Source organism: Thunnus maccoyii, chromosome 16 (genome assembly GCF_910596095.1).
Source record: "Thunnus maccoyii chromosome 16, fThuMac1.1, whole genome shotgun sequence".
NCBI lineage: Eukaryota > Metazoa > Chordata > Actinopteri > Scombriformes > Scombridae > Thunnus > Thunnus maccoyii.
Genome location: NC_056548.1, coordinates 16,293,951 through 16,313,645, shown reverse-complemented (window position 1 = coordinate 16,313,645; position 19,695 = coordinate 16,293,951). Strand labels below are relative to the sequence as shown.

At 41.5% G+C, this 19,695-nt stretch overlaps 1 protein-coding gene across 1 annotated transcript; it reads left to right on the top strand.

Moving 5' to 3' along the window:
* Positions 1-74: 74 nt before the first annotated feature.
* Positions 75-11,463, top strand: slc38a6 (solute carrier family 38 member 6). Its single transcript, XM_042389459.1, has 16 exons — positions 75-361; positions 2,261-2,391; positions 2,490-2,563; positions 2,938-2,990; positions 3,118-3,157; positions 5,140-5,218; positions 7,175-7,260; positions 7,354-7,412; positions 7,491-7,562; positions 7,985-8,041; positions 8,549-8,628; positions 8,731-8,831; positions 8,954-9,078; positions 9,648-9,792; positions 10,163-10,257; positions 10,443-11,463. Exons 1-16 carry the CDS (start codon positions 269-271, stop codon positions 10,524-10,526), a joined length of 1,374 nt encoding a protein of 457 aa, XP_042245393.1. The 5' UTR covers positions 75-268; the 3' UTR covers positions 10,527-11,463.
* The last annotated feature ends 8,232 nt before the right edge of the window (positions 11,464-19,695 follow it).

Here is a 19,695-nt window from a genome sequence, read left to right as displayed (position 1 = left end):
GTCGAACGAGCGGAGAACCGATCTCTGATTGGTCGGTCTCCGTTCTGACGCTCTCGAATGCGACGGAAGGGGTGATCACGTGACATGCGAGTGATCAACAACAACAGTCGGCAGCTGACAAGTTGATAAGAGGAGAGTTTAAAAGTGACAGAAGAGAGGATGGTTTCACCAATCCGCCGACGCGCTAACTCACGTATTTGTGAGGTTTGACCTGAAGCTCTGAGACTCTGAGGTTTTTTGTGTTCGCTGAGTTTTCTGAGAGGAGAAAATGAGCATTAATGGAAACGCAAACGCAGACATTTACCGGGAATGCATCGCCGGGGACACAGAGAGCAACGAAACTACTCCTTTATTATCAAATGTAAGTACTGACAACAGAACTGTCATTTCTCACAGCGTAGAAACAGTGTTTCAGGTTACATATCTGAACTGCAGCGATACAATTTCAGTAGTTTTTTTTGCATGTACATGTAGACAAACTGTCAGCAGAAATGTTGGTTATGACAGACATCACGTGTTTTGAAAAACAGCATATTTTCAGTTTCCTCTCTGCTTTCTGCCTCTGTCAGCACTTACAGGAAAGTCCAGCCTCAAACAGAAATTACACTCATGTATTTCAGTGATTACTTTCTACTGAGTATATATCTGTAGTTATATTTATTTCCCATGCAAATACAAATAAATTCTACATGACATTTGGAACAAGACATTCAGTTTACTCATTAAGCTTGAAGCCACTCAGCCAGTAAAACTGTTATATAATGTGTTCTGTGGGTCTAGAGGGAGCAATCCAAAGTTTACATACTAAATCCTTTCATTTTATTAAACTTTAACACGTGTTTGGGCTGTAAACAGTCACATTTAAAGATATTGTAGTTTGTAAACTCCTCCTCAAGTCATTAAAATGTCCAAATTCCCAGCAGCAATACAGAGGACATAACCTTGTGTCCTCACAGCCTTGTCAAGACTTGAACTGACACTCATCATCACTGATTGTGATACTGTTTGGAGTCCATTAACACCAAACTAGCACCTGAAATCTTCCAGTTGATCATTGAAAATGGTTCTACGTTCCAGTAAAGCCATCAAGGGTGCTTTCAGTGTGTCTTCATGTATTCACCATTTATTGAGTATTTCCAGTTTTTGACTCAGAAACTTGTTGTCATATACTCTGTTAATGTGGTGTTGAGTAAAGGAGTAACTGGGTCAAACTTTCAAATCAATATTGGGGTGTTTTGAAGTTATTTTAGGGTGTTTTTCCCTTGAAAACCTTTAGCAATAGATATCCTGAAGCTGAGAGATTTGGAACCATTGCATTGGTTTTTGCAGTTAGTATATGTGTGATATTAGGTGGATGTCAGTAACCCCAAATCACCTTTCGGTTTATCAAACAGTGTCATTCATTTGCTGTTTCCATGTGATCAGAAACACACACTCAAAGGAGGTGTTGACTGTAGAAATAGCTGTGCAATTTAATTAATCATTGTCAAGATAATTCATTGAAGCATTCATGGCAAAACATATTTGAAATGACTTTACAGTGAACAAATTCTCCTGTTTTAATATAATTATTTAAAAGACATGAATAGAAAAGAAACCAGGTGAGGCGAGCTGTGATTCGTCAATATTAAGTTTGATGCTTTTGCTCAGCACTATGTTGTGCTGGTGACCCCGGTGTGACGCTGAACAGGAATAATCTGTATGAATGCAAGACTCCAAGTGGTTAGAAAAGTCACATTCTTGTATATCAGAGTTATTGAATTTGCTGCATTTTCATTTTACGTTGCAGCCAGTCCATATTTCATCCAAGTGGTGTCATAGTTTACTTGCTGCCTTTCAGTACTGTAACCCGTGGTGAATCAAATTCAGCAGCCTGCAGGTCAATCCAAGCTTGTTGTGACACTGACACCAGAGTTGCCACTCGTTCTCTCCAGGATATCCCCTATTAGAGAGGTCAAGCAGTGCGGGCAGCTCCCCTTATCCTGAGCTCAGGCAGCTGTCCCACAGCCACCAGCTCAAATCCCACCCCATCCATTTCCATTTCCATTCCCTGATCCTACATGCCACTGAAGTGTTGTCTCATGACATCCATCATCAGGGCTGGCCACTTGTTCTTAATACTGTCACGAGCAATTCTCATATAGCTTTAACAGAAATAATCACATTTCTTCTGCTGCTCTGTCTTCACACTCCTTGGTTTACCTCTTTATCTTTTATCTATGTGTTATCTGTGCTGTGCTGTGTGTGTGTGTGTGTGCAGGGAACAGTGCAGAGCAGAGCCAAAGGAGCTTCCTCCGCCTTATGTGTGTTTAACCTGATGAATGCCATCATGGGAAGTGGTATACTTGGTCTAGCTTATGCTATGGCGAGTACTGGCATAGTTGGTTTCTGGTAAGAATACTCTCAACGCATCATCAGCTGCAGCCAGCTGAGTCAGATAAAGATATATTGATACACTGATTTCTGCTCTGTCTGCTTTTCCTCTCTAGTATCCTGCTGGTACTGGTGTCTAGCCTGGCAGCATACTCTATACATCTCCTTCTGAAGCTATGTGACCATACAGGTGAGAGGCTAACAATGCATACACACAATCTAACTTTAGATAAGCACATCCCCGTGGGTTCGTTCAGGTCTTTTTTACCCACATCCTGAACAGACTTCACTCATGATTAGATCAGTGTGTAGAGAATCTAGCTGATATGTTGTCTGTTTTAAAATGATGCTATCTGTCTCTTTGTTTATTGACTTAATTCACTTCCTACTTGTGATTGAATCAGTTGACATTTAAGATAAGTTTCCAAATAGTATCAATGCAGCCAAAAGAGTAGATTAAAAAGAGATAAACTGACAAATAGTGTGATGTAGGTCATTAATTACTATCCTAACCATCTTTGAGTAGTTCAGAATGTCTGATTGTTGTCGTTTTGTCTCCTAAAGGTATCAATTCATATGAAGACCTTGGAGGACGAGCCTTGCAAAAACCAGGAAAAGTAAGTATTGTGTTTTGGATCAGTGTGAGAGATCGCTGTCCAAAAAAAAAGGGAATTTACACACTTATAACTTCCACATGACCGGGAAACACATTCACACTAACCACCCTTTCAAATTTCTTTTTAGGTTCTGGTTGGAATTGTTATTGTTATCCAAAATATTGGTGGTAAGTCCACTTCCTTTTCATTGGACAGTTGCATATATTATTTCTGACATGTCAGACATAAACCGATTTTGTGGTTTTTTTAAGAAGCAGAGTGGTGAAGTGCTGTGGGGGTCAGACTATGGCCACTTCATTTTGGAGGCAGATAGCGCCTCCTACTGGAGATCAGACGTCTCTGTCAGGGTAACTCCCTCCTTTCTGTAGGGCTATTATCCGGATTCCCTGATAACCTTTGACCAGAGTAGCCGCTGTCCTTTCTGCCCCCCTCCCCTGGGCATGAAACCTGACTTCTCGTCTAATTGATCATTGATGGTAAACCCACACCCACCCTTCTGAGTGTTGAGTAACCTAATGGGACCCCTCCCTTATTACCCCACCCCCTCACTTCTCTCTACTACTGCTGCCATCTCCATCCGTCCCTCAGCCGCAAACTGCGCTTCTCAGACAGTCGTGAGCTGAGGTGATAGCTCCTCCGCAGTCATTAGTGGCGCGGCTGAGTGGATTACTGCACTGCCCTCTGGTATGTTTGTGGTTTTCCCAGCATGGGGGCAGTATGTATGAGAGTGTGAGAGCCAGCACTCCAGCATGCATCTGTCTACACCCCGGGCCCCTTTTATAAGAGTGCAATTAGCCTCACTCTGAGTAAACATTCATCTGCACTGCCAAAGGCTGATGGGCCAATTGACCTTAATTACTGACCAGCCCAGGGCTCTCACAGCCTGCTTGTCCCCTCGCTCCTAATGAAATGAAAGTGTCTCTGTCTTATGTTGAGCACACTCTCATAACTGTGCTTACTTTGCTGACCACACACAGAAGGTTTACATCAATTTTCTTGAATTTTACATGCACTCTTACTATTAGGATATGTTTTCCTACAACTCGGCCAATAACAATCCTTTCTCTTCACTCAAGGGCCTTTTTGTTTAGAGACGTAAGTATTATCCCACCAGGGATTCCCATGAAAGTGTTGTGCTTACAGTAACCAACTGCATGAAACTAAACCATTGCATCATGCCCCGCTGTGTGATCCCCGTCAGTGTGTCTATATCAGTTTTTGTGGTTGAAAAGAAAAGTGTTTTTTCTTTTTTTTATGATTTGGTTAAATTGAAACTTGGCTAAAACACAAAAGCAACTGCTATTGACAGATTTTAGTGCTTATTAATGGCTTCAGCTCTTCTCAGAGTATCCTTGTGTCTGTGTGGGCTGGAGGGTTATTGGAAGAATTTTCTTTTATAAACAAACACAGGATCTAAGGGATTATGGTCCAGGCTTATTTAACGGCGAGTGCAAGACCTGCCCCGGGGCAATAAAGGTTCCAGCTAACTCTCAGGCTATGCCTGGCTTCACAAATTTAAATCCCTTTACATTATCTCCTTTTATCGCTGACCACACACTGCATCTGAGTCCTGTTTCGCACCAGAAAAACATCCTCTTCTACTGGTGCAATCTCCATCTCCCCTTCACATTTTCCTCACTGTGTTTTTGGGGCTGGTATGACCCTCTGGAAGTGACCCAGACACCCCCCCCCCCTCTGATTGGCTGTCCGGGGAAGGACGCAGGAGCCTGTCGGAGGCTGATAATATCCTGTTTCCTCGTGAGGTGGAGAAGGGGGAGAGAAATACCTGGATTAGCGTCAGAGATCATTATTGTTAGCATTCCTCCCCTTCACACCTCTTCATCCTGACTGCTACTCCCGGTCTCCAGCAGTTGGAAGATCTGCATAATGTCTGCTCCTCTGCACCGAGGGCTTTGCTGGTGATCCCCTTGAGCTGCCTGCCCCACCCATCTGCATTAACTCAGAGCCGTGGTACCCCTCCACCCTGCCTTTCCATTTCCTTATGCTGGAAAACACACACCACCCTCTCACAGCAATTTAGGATTGCTTGTGGCGGTCATCTGTTCAGTAGTTTGGTATGATTGTGTGCTTTTTTCATTTACTTGATTTAGAAAACAGTTTCTGAATCTTTTTTTCCTTTCTCTCACAGCCATGTCATCCTACTTGTTCATCTTGAAGTCGGAGCTTCCTGCAGCCATCAACAGCTTCCTGAGCCCAGACAACCCAGGGTGGGTATCCAGCCTCCCTCACCAATAAGGAAATTTGGTTCAAAATGTGTCACAGCTGCAGATAAAACCAAGTCATTCTTTTAGATTAGCTGGATGGATTTTAAAAGTCTGCGCTAAGATAACGAATGAGTCATTCCTGTTCCCATGATGTTGTAGATTATACCTTTTGGCCTTCAAATAAGTCAAATTTGACACTTATGCACCACAAGGCTACACAAACTGAAATTAGCCCAGCGGTGAGAAACGCATGAATAATGAGGTGGAAGAAGATCTCTCACCAAACCACACTGCGTTAATACTTTGTGAGCAATTGAAGGGAAACTTGTGCTCAGTGTTGTATAGCGTTAAGCATGTATTTACAATAGAGAGCCATTCATCACCCATCATCAGCAGCCTGTGTCTTTCATTGGTCTACGTGGAGCAGCCTGCAGCTCAGGTCTAAATCCCAAGCCAAGAATGTAACTTCTATCACTTTATTATTGGCCACACTGGTTTAAGCAAGAGTTGTAGCTGCTTTCAGCCCGATCCGTCAACATCTGAATCTTCCTCACACAGCTGCTTTGTATTAGTGCTCTCCTTTCACCCCCCAAATCTCTCGCACATGTTCTCCGGAATCAGACTGATACAAGGGGATATCAGTTTTGCCATTCTAATTACAGCTCACTGCTGAGCGAAACAAAACATTTCTGTTAATGAGTGGCTTTGGGATGTTAACAGACACATACTCAAGTCCATCAAAGCCTGAATAAACGAGTTGTTTTATGTTAAAACGCGTTCCTTCTTTTCTGGCTCATTTATCATAATGCGGCAGAGCGAAAGCGGTTGTGCACAATCTTGTAGTCTTCTTCTGTGCTAACAAACAGTGCGTTTCTCCCGTTGTGTTCAGTAACGAGGCCAAAGAAGTGGACAGCTGTGGATTCGGGCTGCGTTGGCCAGATTTATGCTGATCTTCAACACTTTGTGGAGATTGGCTCATTGGCAGTCGTACTCCAACCTTAACTGAGAGCTATCCTGCATCTTGTTATAGCGTGAAATGTTCCACATTTCATGGGTCTTCTAGGTATCCTGCGCCTTTACAGTAAGCCTCAAGCCTCTTGAGAATGGATCCTAATGGCGGTGAAGCTTTTTTTTTTTTTTACACTCCTGTGTCTGTAAAAGTGGAGGGGGGGGGGGGTTAGCTAAGCTTCGGTAGAGTGCCTCAGCTAAACTTAGGTGAGAGTAGAAGTGATTGGACAAGAGAGAGTCGGGGTCAGAGCAGAGGTCTCCCTGACATCCAGTTACAGGGCAGAATATGTGTAGACGCAGAGACGAATCCATCAGCGCCTATGGTAACGCCACAGCTGTGAAACTGCCAAACAGGGGTCAGTGGGTGTTGATGTGGTCATAGCAGGTGCTGCTGACTGTGGGAGCCCCATAAAGAGTGGTGGAGCCAGTCCCTCATGACCCCGTGCTGCAGTCCAACATACAGCAGCGCCAGGCAGCACCCTTCCCACCCGGCCTCGACCCCAGTGGAGCCAGCATGCCTTCCACATGTGTCACCTCGAACACCGCCCCTCCTCCTCCTCCTCCTCCTCTTCCCCCCTCTTTTAGCTCCCCAATCCCGAATAAACCGCCAAGGCTATCCCTCAGCAAAGAAAAATATTATTCCCCCTCTCCAAAAACCCGGCAAGTGAAATGTGGTCTCATCTGACGGAATGACACAACGTTTGCATGTGAATTACATAATTGTTATGGTTTTGCGAGGGCTAAAGCCCTTAATTCGTACCACATGATGAATCTGTCGCTCTGTATTTGAGCACGAAATGGAGACAAATTTCCAAAGCCAATCCATTTTTAAGGAACTGACACTTTATCTCTGCTGTCCCTGACATTTCGGGACCAGGGATACTATGATAGGAAATGTGGCTGAATTCAGCATTGGCCTTTAATAATTCATGTCCACTCCCTGTTTTCCAGAGGTGCCTGGTATGAAGATGGCAGGTTGCTTCTGATCGTTATCACACTATGTATTGTTCTACCTCTGTCAATATTGCCTAAGATTGGTAAGTAGATAGATCAAGTAGCATCTGGATTAACTGCCCTGACTTGTTTGAATCGCTCTCTCTTACAACTATCTCTGTCTCTCACCATCACAGGCTTCCTGGGCTACACCAGTAGCCTCGCCTTCTTCTTCATGCTGTACTTTACAGTTGTGGTGAGTTTTAATATCCCCCATCAAAATTAGTTTATCCAACTCTTCCATTGTTGACCTGTTGTGCTGTCTCTTCTTCAGGTTGTGGTGAAGAAATGGTCCATCCCCTGCCCGCTGCCACACAATGTAACTACATTTTCAGATGATTTCCAGGTAATAACAACCTCCATTTCCTTCACACAAACACATACATAAGATGCCATTGCTCTGAGGTAGGTAGCCTAGACCAGACGGTCATGGCCACAGGATTAGAAGAAAAACCCAGGAGATTGAATCTACTGATTGTTTCTGCTGATGAGGACCAGAGAAGACTACAGAGAGCTGTGTATGGTGAATGGTTCCACTCCTGAGGGGGAGGAAGTTCAGGTGACCTCGTCTGAGCCTGGAAATGACCTCTGACCTTTAGGAATTATACAGACCATACTATAACTCCAGACCTAGCATGGGTTAACTTAGATAGGTTGTTTTCTTTTTTTTATCCCCAAAGCCAGGCAATGGAATTTTTAGCTTTACCCTGCTGAAGTCATCTCCTCTCGGAAATAACAATGCTCCCTCTTCTCTCCCCGTTTCTCCAGATATCAAATTCCTCTGACTCAGAATGTACGCCCAAACTCTTTGTCATCTCCAGTAAGGTACGTACTGTATATGAAACCGGCAGTTTCTCTCTGCACACGCTGCACATGCAGAGTAAGTGAGGTGCTGGTGAGAAGCTGTTGAATGTAGGTCCGCTGCTGTTGTTTGACTCTGGTGACAAGTCGCACTCTCACCTATGAAAGATGGCCTATATATGTTGGAAACTCAAGTGCGCCGTGCAGCTGCCACTCACATTCATGTTACATGTAAAGGCCATATGTACATGTGGCATGCAGAATTACAACAAGCACATATTGGTTCCAGCTGTACAAAAATAAAAATAAAAAATGCCTGTGTCCTATTTAGAGGTGTATATTTACATCTAGTGTATGAATATATTCAAAGGAAGTTCACACCTGAGCTTTGCATCGTCACGTTCTGCAGCCCAGATGGTAGTAACTCCTATACAAACAATACCTTGACCTACCTGCCCCCTCACTGCTGTGTAACAGTGTAAGCTGATAATTTGCTAATGACGGCTCTGCTCTGACTGATGTGTGTTTCAGAGTGCCTACAGCATCCCCACCATGGCCTTCTCCTTTCTGTGCCACACAGCTATCCTGCCAATCTACTGCGAACTGGACCGGTCAGCGCTGCCACTTTTTTACTCTCACTGTTTAATTTAAAGTCATTGAATCTATTGTACATTAACATTACACTCCAGTGACTTTCTCCTCATGTCTCTCAGACCGTCTAAGACCAAGATGCAGAACGTTACAAATGTCAGCATTAGCCTCAGCTTCCTGCTGTACCTCATTTCTGCGTTGTTTGGCTATCTCACCTTCTACGGTAAGCCAGCAGGGACACACCACAGAGTGAAAGAAACTACTGTAAATCACTGTAGCCACTTTGCCAAGCCCTGTTATATGTGTTCTTATTGTAAACATCACTCCGTTGTTGTTTACTTGTAGCTCACGTGAACTCTGAGCTGCTGCTCGGCTACGATGCGTACATGCCGCGGGACATCATGGTGATTATGGTTCGGCTGGCCATCCTGGTGTCTGTGTTACTGACTGTGCCACTCATCCACTTCCCTGTGAGTACCGCCCCCTTAAAATTCTTCTTGCACAAAGAAAAAGTACTGAAGGGCATGTAAAGTATTCACAGTTTCTTAAACAAATCGTTTCTTTACTCAGTTCTGTTAAACTACTCATAATCAAGGTCTTTGAAATTTTGATGTAAAATATATTTTATCTGTCCTCTTGCTTTTTATCTTTGTATCTCTGCACGCTTTTTTGAAAGTTTATTACTTTTTATTTGTTTACCTATCAATTCTATGTCAATTTTATTCGATTGATCACTTTTTTCCCCCTTTTTAACTGTTTGTGCCTTTAAACTGCACTTTACTCACACATTCTAGATATATAAAGCTGAATTTCATATTACCTGTGTGCTTGCTCTGTTCCTGTTTTGCAACTGGGATAAAAAAATAGACCGACGCCTTCACTATCACTGAAGAAGTTGTCCTCCGTCATCCAATCCAAACAAACACTCTTCCAGATTCCCTTTTCCCTTCCTCAAGCATTGCTGTTGCTCACAGAACCATTAACTCAGTAGATTGTCGGGTCTTAAAGAGTGTTTTGTGTGTGTGTGTGTCTTCTCCAGGCTCGTAAGGCTGTGATCTTGCTGCTGTGTGGAAGTCGGCCCTTCTCATGGCTGATCCACGTCACAGCAACTCTAATAATCCTGGGCGTGGTGCTGATGCTGGCCATCTTTGTCCCTGATATAAGAAACGTGTTTGGAATAGTCGGTATGTGCTGTTGAGTTTGGGAGAGAAAAAGTGTTTGTTATGCTTGATATTACGGTTATATATATAAATCATACCTAAATATATGATTCATTTTTTTATTATTACTTAACAGTTATTTTACGTAACTCTTGACTTCACATAGTGTATCCTGATCTGTTTCCAACTACAGCAGACATTAGAAGCAGACAGAAAAGATCTCAGCCAAAATGTCAATATTCCACAATTATTGATCGTGGTGGCTAAAATCACAGTATCTGCTTATACATAATTAATGGTGCAGTCCTGCTCAAACAGTTTATGAAGCTGCTATTATCAGACATGCAGTACAGTGTCTGCACATTTCAAGAGCCTTTCCTGTTTGTCCCCCCAGGATCGACGACGTCCAGCTGCCTCTTGTTTGTCTTCCCCGGCATCTTCTACCTCAAGATCAGCAGGCAGCCACTCAAAACTTTTGACTCCATCGGGGTAACTACATATTGTTCAGATATATCTTAGGTGGTGTTAAATACAGAGATATAAAAACATTTTGAGCCTTTTTACTCGCTGACTACAGCCTTTACCTTTTTTTTTGTTTGTTTCTTAAAAATTTGGATATGCAGACAATTTCCTCTTATGTGGCAATGTTAACATTGTGTGTGTACTCGTTGCAGGCGATGGTTCTGGTGGTCCTTGGTTTGATTATGGGAATCATCAGCTTCTCTGTCATCGTCATCACATGGGCGCAAAGCTCCTAGCACCCCCCCCCCCCCCCCCCCCCCCCCCCTCCCTGTCTGCTTTCCAAAATCAAGCACAAGAGCAAATAAGGGGAAAACATGCCAAAGAAACTGAATATTGGATGAAGTAAGGGAACAAACAGATGCTAATCAGCATCACCTCAGGCAGATTATTTGTAGTAAAGCTGTTCTCAGTATTAGACATGAGACAGATGGGGTTTTTTTGTACTGTGTTACTGACAAACATGGACCAAACTCAGCACATACGAGCAAAACAAGACTTCCAGTCATTTTTACACATCTTTACCCAATTTTAGGGTGATGATTTGCAACGTCTGAAAGTTTGCAAATGCCTATCAGTCCTTGTTTGTTTTTAATCTGCATGGAACAACTGATGGGTGAAGTGTCAGAACAACACAAGAGGTGTCGAGCATTTCCATTACCTTCCTATTTATTTAAAGTAACATTTGTTTTGTTTTTTTCTCCGTTCCCATTTTAACTTTCAGCCATAGTATTGTTCTGTGTAAACCAAAAGTCTTCCACAAGTATTTAAAAAAAACAACTGTTGACCAAGTCTGAACCATAAATGTGTCAGGTTTACTGCTTTCTCTAATTTTGTTTATGGCACATTTTCAATATTACATACACAGTGACTAACTTTCACTCCATGATGTAAGGGATTTTAGTTTATTCACTTTGTTTTTGTTTTTTTTTCTTTTTAAGCTTCTTGTTTTTATCCTTTAATTAAGCATTGATTTATTTGTCACTTACAGTCCAAACCACATGTATAAAAGTTTCTGCTGCTGCTTCTGTGACAAAAACAGAAACTCAGTTTTTCTTTTGGGCCACTTAATTACAGTGTGGCAATAATGTAAAAATAATTCATATTATTCTTCAAATTAAATACATTGTTTATGTCCTACTGTCAGTTTGCTCATTAAACGACCAAATGTCTTTATCAGTGATGTGGATAACTCATCAGTAACATGTCACTTTCATTGCCGTGTATTTGATTGGCAGGCACAGTATTGATGCTGAGACCTGCTCCTCAGTGTTGAGCAGTGGGTTCAGCCTGTGGCTAATGAAAGCCACATGCGCGGTACGTTTCTAATCATGATGCTGTTTAGATTGTCTTCATGCTGCCTCTGGAACCTACGGCCACCCGACTGCTGCTTTTAATCTAAGGAATTAGGCAGACCAGCCCCACTGTCCCTGCAGAGAGCAGCGGCTGCCCACTCTTCACGCCCCCTTAAAGGAGGTTCCCCAGAAATATCCCCGTCCTCCATCCACTCCTCTGAAGGACACTCCCATGAAAAGTAACAACTCAATATGTATCTTGGCTGCTTTAAAGATGATCTGTGTGTGGTAATCAGTGGTGGAAAAAGTACTCGGATTCTTTAAGTAAAAGTACCAATACAACAATTTTAAAATACTGCATTCAAACTCCTACTTAAGTAGAAGTACAGAAGAATTTTCAGCAAAATGTACTTAAAGTATCAAAAGTAAAAGTACTTACTCTGCAGAAAAACAGCCCCAGTGACAGACATTTATTATGATGTATGCTTGATATATCAAGGCCTAAGTAGCATTTTGCTGTATAGCTGGTTAAGGTGGAGCTAGTTTTACATACATTGTTTACTCTACAGTGAGGTAATTTAGTCCAGTGGTTCCCAACCTAGGGATCAGGCCCCCTCCAAAGGGTCACAAGATAAATCTGGAAAGGTCTTGAGATGATTAATGGGATAGAAAGGAAGGAAAAACAAAGTTATGCAATGCTTTTCTCTAATCTTTGCTTTTTTGTCAAATATTTTGTTTTGACCTCTTTGTACCTCAATCAGCTATTTAAATTAAACCATCTGACAATTAAGAGGGTGAAAGTCTCTTTGCTAAGAGCTCGTAGATATTTGAAACATGACAAGGAGCTTCAAGTAGACACAGCTGTTGAAATGGGTCACAATCCAGAAAGGTTAACCTCTGGGTTAAAATGAACAATCCTGTATGCAATGTATTTTATAAGCTTATATGATTCTTATGTAAAAGACCCATCAAGTAAAGTACAAGTACTCCAAATTTGTACTTGAGTAAATGTACTTAGTTACTTTCCATCACTGTCAGTAATATCAGTGATATCATCAGGAGAAATCCGTGAAGACACAAGCTCTTTCAGGAATAAAACACCCTCTGACGCTCCTACACTGGTTCCTATGGGAACCAGTGAGCTAAACCCATACGTGACACAAGATTACCACCTACTGTCAGACTCTGTTCACAGCAGCTCACAGTTCACCCTCATTTCATTGACATTCCTTGCTTGGTTTATGAAAGCCTAACTTGGAACTAAGAGATAACCAGATGCTGCAATTTTCTCCCACTTTTATCATGTGCTGGAAACGTGCATGTTAACGCAGACCAGAGCTGTTTTTATGGAGGTCTGAACTGGGTCATGTGTCCTCAGCCTGGGGTGGGAGTGTTTTTGTTTAGTTAAACTCACTCACACCCTGGGCCCATGTCCAGCAGTATGACAACACCATCTCCCAGGGTTAAAGGATGGAATGAGACGCAGGAGCGATGGTGGGCTGAAATTAAACCCCTGTTGGCAGCCTCCGCGCTTGTATTGTTTTAAGAGGTGTCGGCTGTGTTCTTTGAAAATTATTTTCTGTTGATGGAAATCAGGATTTTTGAGTAACGGCTGGTTCTGATCCCGATGTCCTTACATTGACCTTTGACACAGATTAACATATTGCTTCATTGCTGTCTTCATAGGCTAGATTCCTCGCAGAAAGCACCCGACAGTCTAAAATGTTCAGTTTGACTTCGGGGTTGTGGCCTCCACAGATTAGTATTGGCAGAAAATGCCAGTGGAACATTTGACTTCCTCTTCCTGTTTGTGTTTCAACAACATCAGATCAACGTGCCTTCACAGGTAGTGGACGTCAGAAATCTGCAGCAGAGCAGAGAGCACACACAACATCTGGTTTCTGTTTACCCGCATAATCTTGTTCAACAGGCATTCCTGGCTGAAAGGTGCTTCAAGGGTCTTTTCACATAAGTCTTTTAATGCTGGCTGGCATGATGAGTGCTTTTCCTTGTTAGTCATGGTGGCAGACTGCAACTCAGCAAATGCCATCGATACGCAAGCGTCATCGCTGATGAAGTGCTCTCCATCTAAATGTCCCCCCCCCCCTCCTTCCATTCTCCAAGTTCCCTGCGTCTCCATAACCCCATGCTGCTTTTCTGCTTTTAATCGATTTCATGCTCTATCAGTAAACATGCTCTTTGTGTCACAGTAAGAGCATTCCTCTCTTTGAGGACTCTTTTTGAGACTGCAGATGCTTCGGTCTTAGTAGAATTTTACTCTTTTCACACTCATATTTCTACATGCTTTCTGTGAAATTGTATTGATAGAAGGCCCACAAATGAGGAAAGACTTCCTATATCAGCACACAAAGCATAAATTTATAACAGGAAGGAATGAGCATTATCTCTTACAACAGCTCAACAGGCTGTGCTTATCTTCAATGGTCCTTATGTACAACATCATGACTTTTATTGTCATCTGCTTTTCAGACAGTGTCTCAGACACTACATACTGCACATGTAGACTAAGTGACATGCTTCTCCTCCCCACCATTGCCGGTTTCACAAAGCTGTCTTTCACCAAAAAACACTGAAAACTCCAGTGCTTAAAAATTGTGTGCAGCAAACATGCTGCTGCCTTGAATAGAGACTCTCAAAACAGCCGTTAAGGGGAAGAATTGCCTGACATTCTCATCACCTGTCAGTCCACAATCAGGGCGAACACAATAGCAGCAACACAATGACATAAAATAGACTTGACTTCAAGATTGCTGTCACCATAGTCACCGAGACATAATAAGCCTGGGAGGGAGAATGGCGGCAATTTCATATTGTCAGTGTAGAAATCAAGGTCAAGAGTGAAATAAGCCTTTGGTAAATAAACAAGGAGGAGGGGGAGTTGTGATGTTTTAAGGCAGGGCTTGGTTATTTTGGCAGATGATGAGCAGGGGTTGAGAGGTAGAAAGGGTACTGACTGATGGAGGCCCAGTGGTCAGTGGCTCAGTATGGGGTTCAGTCTGTGTTTTTGGGGTGAGCTCGTCCCTCTGCGATCCTGTTGGCCCTGGGCTGAGCTCTTAATGCGGCCCTGACGCCTTGCTGGCGCAGGGGCCACGCTGCCTCACATCTGGAGCCAATTACCCATGGGGCTGTGACAGAGACCCCCACCCCCACCCCCTCCTCACCCTCCACGCACTGCTCCACTGTCCAACGCAGCTCCAACCACTCTCACAGTTGCATTCCTCTAGTTTTCACAAAGCCACTCTTATAATTTGTCTTCTCCGTTCTCCTCATCCTCCACACTGATCCTCCATACTTATCACTTTATTTTTCTCTAATCAGCTGATTAAGAGGAGGATGTAATGGCGGCCTATAGGAGTTTAAGACACTGACCATGTAATCGCAATGTTCCCTGTTTGAGTCCAGCTTGGGACTTTTGTTGCATGTCATCTCTCAGCTCATTTCCTATTGGCTTTAATAAACCACAGAAACCCCCCCAAAAAATACTACTTTAAAAAAGTGCACAATCAGCTAAATTACACACAGAACTTATTTGGCCTTTTCACCACATCTTGGGAAAAATTCAGTACAGTATTGCCATCTTAAGTCACATTTTCCTGTGGCAGTAAACACTACCTGAGAATAAAGCACCAAATCAGCTTTTACAGGTCAGGTGTGATTTATGGGAAAGCCCTGTGGATATGTGTGTATGTGTGGCTCACTTCATCATGTAAGCTTTCTATATATGACTCAAAAAATCTTACCTGAGGTGATTTTTTGGGGTCCTGTGACTGACTATAGGTATGGGAGCCATTTCTGTCACTTCCACCCAATGACTGATGGATGTAATTGAGTTTGTGGTGGTGCAGGAGGTGTGGTGGGGGGGTGTATACTGGCCCCACAGGATTTCTCTCACCGGGGTCAAAAGATTTGGGAATGGCCTTCACCATATCGAGTCCATACTCGCTTTATTCCCTACTGCCCTGTTTGGCACCAATGCTATGGTTCATTAGCTGCAGCTATAGGGTGTACCTGGGCAGGCAGCCAGAGGATTGAGCTGTCCTGGGTTACACAGACATAAATTGGGGTGTAGACTGTGAAGTGAATGTGGAAACTCTACAGGTGGCTGAAATGAAGTCATATACAGAGAATCAGTCTGCTCTGAAATATGCGAGGCTTTTGATAGCCGGCCTTGTGCTTGTGTGCAATAAAATGTTCTTGAGGAGATACATGTATTCCTGCCTGTGTGTGTATGTGTGTGTCTAAAGGCATGCACGTGTCTGTGTGTGTACATATACACATGTAGCTCACAAGTCTGTGCTCCTAGTTCAGTGTCTAGAGTCATGTGGAGCTGCAGACTTCTCCCATGGGAGCATAATTCAAGATTTGGCCATGACAACCACTTACAGAGAGAAAGTTAGGCTGGAATGAGGAGGGAAGAGATGGAGGGCAAAGAGCGAGTTTGACAGAGGGGGACTGTCGGGTAGAACAAAGACACAAAACAAATCATCCTGCACGTAAAAATGCCAGCTCTGGCTCCGGGCTGAAACAAGAGAGAGAGAGAGAGAGAGAGAGAGAGAGAGAGGAAGTAAAATATACAGATTTAAACAAAGTTGCTTCATCATGAGAGTGAGTCAGAGAGAGAGGAAGAGGAGGGTGGAAGGTGATGGGCAAAAAAAACAATAATGGTCTTATTCTGCCCTCTGCTGGATAGTTGGTAACTCAAAAAAATATCAGTGGTTGAATCTTCAATGAGCATCTTTTATACTGTAAATTCAACAGAATAAAGAAAAACTCATTAAAATACCTTGAATCTAAGGTGTTCCTTCACAAATAATGCAGGCAGTGAGAGTGCAAATATACTATTATGTTATTTTGTTGGTCAAGGTGATCTGCATCATAAATTTCAGGTGCAAAATGCTTCACTTCAACCCACCAGGTCCAACAGAAAAAAATTCAGCCTTGTTGCTGATAGGTTTATTCACACTCCTGCACCAAGGCGATGTGCTATCTGCCAGCTTTATCATCGTGACCTTCTCTGCTCAGTAAGGTCATGTCTAAGAGGTTGTTTACAAGACAGTCTGTATCCCAGGGATGTGTAAGATCTGGGACCTGGGTTTTTTATTTATAACAGCTGGAGCAGAGAGATGTGGTGCGCTGACATTTGGCAGAGTGGGGTGAGAGGTCAAGTCTAACACCAATAAAGTGGAGACTTTGATCGTGGCATTTATGGATGGAGCAGACACAGCTTAGAGAGAGAGAGACAGAGAGAGGGCATTTAAAGAAGGAAAGAGAAAAGGATGGTAGGGTAACATCTACAAGGAGAGATTGTGAGGGGAATTCGTTTATTTCAAATATTTGTCTTTATCTTTGCTGTCACCTCAGGATTTATTTTTCATTTGCAATTCACTAATTTATTTACTTCAAATATTCAAATAAAAATGTGGCATAATTCAAAACAGGGTGTCATCAAAACTAGGGCTGCACTTCAAGATTATTTAAATAATTGATTAATCTGTTGAATATTTTTCCAATTATATGATTTATTTTTTGGCCTTAAAAATGTTAGAAAATAGTGAAAAGCAGCCAGCACATCTTTCCAAAACTGAAGGAGATCATTACATTTGGCTGACCAACAGTAAAACAAATTATAGTGATAATTAAATTTACAATAATATAAAACAGACAAAAGCAGCCATGTTCACATTCAAGAAACTGGAACCAGCGAATATTAAATCTTGAATGATCAGATTAGTTGTATAATGTTTTCTGACATACCCCTAATTTATCAACTTAATGGTGTGAGCATTAATCAGAAGCACATCTGGTTGCTACAGATTTGTGATCAGCTGATCTGTCTCACATCAGTTCACTTGGACAATGAGAATCCTGCTGAGACAAAATTCATCATCAATCCATATTCCCCCAGTGCCACTCCTCTCCCAGAGGACATTTCTGATTAGCTACAAAACACCTCTAATTAATTAACTTTTTCTTCATTTCATTAATTTATTAATTGAACCATTCAATAATATGTTCTGTAAATGTTATCTTCCCTTCTTTCATACTGTCTCAAAGCACACAGATAAATAACACTGGAGGGATGAAATACTAAACCCCTTAATTATATTTTAATTTAATGTAATTGTTTTGGTAAAAGAAAATAAAAATCTAATCTGTGCTTTTCTTGCTATCACATGTCATATTGTGTAATCTTCTGGGATTCAAGATGTGGTGGAAAGTAAATAAGTAGTACTTTACTTAAGCAGGCCAACAAGTACAATTTTGAGGTACTTACATTTTGGCCTTACCTCAGTATTTCCATTTTATGCAACTGTATACTTCTTCTCCACTGCAGTTCAATCATTTTTATTCCATTATTTATTTAAACAAATATAGTGGGGTAAAATGTACAATAGCCTGGCTGTAAATTTACGGCTATAGATTTTAGATACAAATAATGTAGTTAGTATTTGTATAGATTTAATTGCACAACTCTACATAAAGCAGTTAAAATGACCAGATACAATATTAAAGTGTATGTTAATACATCAATGATAATGATCACATAATATCATATTATACTTTTTTTTATTTTTTATACTTTAACTTTCAGTCAGAGACTTCTTCAGCTCTGCTGTGACAGAGAACATTACAGGAAGTCAGTCCTCCTCGGTGTCGGGAGACAGGACGCCTCCTCTGACCCACCTGGACGTTTATTTATTACATTATTCATCACATCTGTTTCACATTCATCCGTATATAATCTTTCAAGTACCATCAGTATGTACTGTTGCATATGTATATACATTGTTTAAATTATTCAAGTATCAACTCTAACATCCATGGACATCATGCAGCTTACTACAATAAGCAATATCCACCACTGCCCTACAAAGCCAAAGTGCAGCGTCTGCCAAGTGTAAGCATCAAATTATATTTAACTACTAAGTGTATGATTGATTAGATGAGAGTGCAGTGAATTTCAAGCATATTGTAGTCTGACCTTCAGACTGACCTTGGCAGATTTATAGTTAATACTGCACTTTGCCTTTGTTTTACTGCAGTATAATTATATGGCCAAACAGTGATAAGTTGCAGTAAGTAAGAGTTGTGGGAGGAACATCTTAGTTTTTAATGTAACTGAGTGGACAATAAAGATGTCTATTCTATTCTATTCTATTCCAATGAAGTACAACAAAAATAAACAGTTACCAGATGAAAATGTCTTTTAATGTTATGAACAAACTCTTACATTTACAGGCCTGTATGTTTGGGTATGTGAACAACAATTAATATTAACTGAACAATTAATTGATATCAAATAATCAATTAATAAATACTGTATGCTTTGACAGGCCTACACATGTAATTCTGTAACTTTCACCAGCCAGGGCATCTTCAACAGCTGTCTCAGAAACTTATTTTACATGTTTATTTGTGCTTATTTTGGATCAAACAACACACTTTAATTGTCTGGACTCTTGTTGTGTTATCAAGACCACATTTGTTCATCTACCTTCATATTGATTTTTACTACATTTATGTTTGTACATGTAACTGACTCAAGACTAGTCACTGCATTGGCGATATAGCAAAATGATAATTGGTTATGGTTAAAACTTACCATTTCTGTATGCCTCACAGTTCAATTTAAGTTCCACTAGCTTTCAAGCCACGGGAAAGTGCCATCTTTAGGAATTTTTTCCTTCTGTCAAAGATTTCACATCTTGACAGTCACCTTGTTCAGGATGTCATCTATAAAGAAGCAATAACTAGCACCCTCGTTTTCAAAGTTGGTCCTAAAATGAAGGCAAACTACAGTATCTGACATTCTTCATGGTGAAACCAAGGCAAACTGTGGTTTCACAGTGCATTTTTGCAGATACTGCAAAACTAAAAACCCCAATATCCCCAGGAAATGAATCAGTAAAACAATGAAACTCTAACAGATTGAAGAGCATATACTGCACTTTGCCTTTGTAGGGCACCAATGTACAGTGTATAATAGCACATTAACATCACTGAACAGTGTATACTCAGCAAATATGATATTATAGTTATAGTTATGGTTATATATCTAGTCTCTATTCTATTTTTTTCTAATTTAATACTT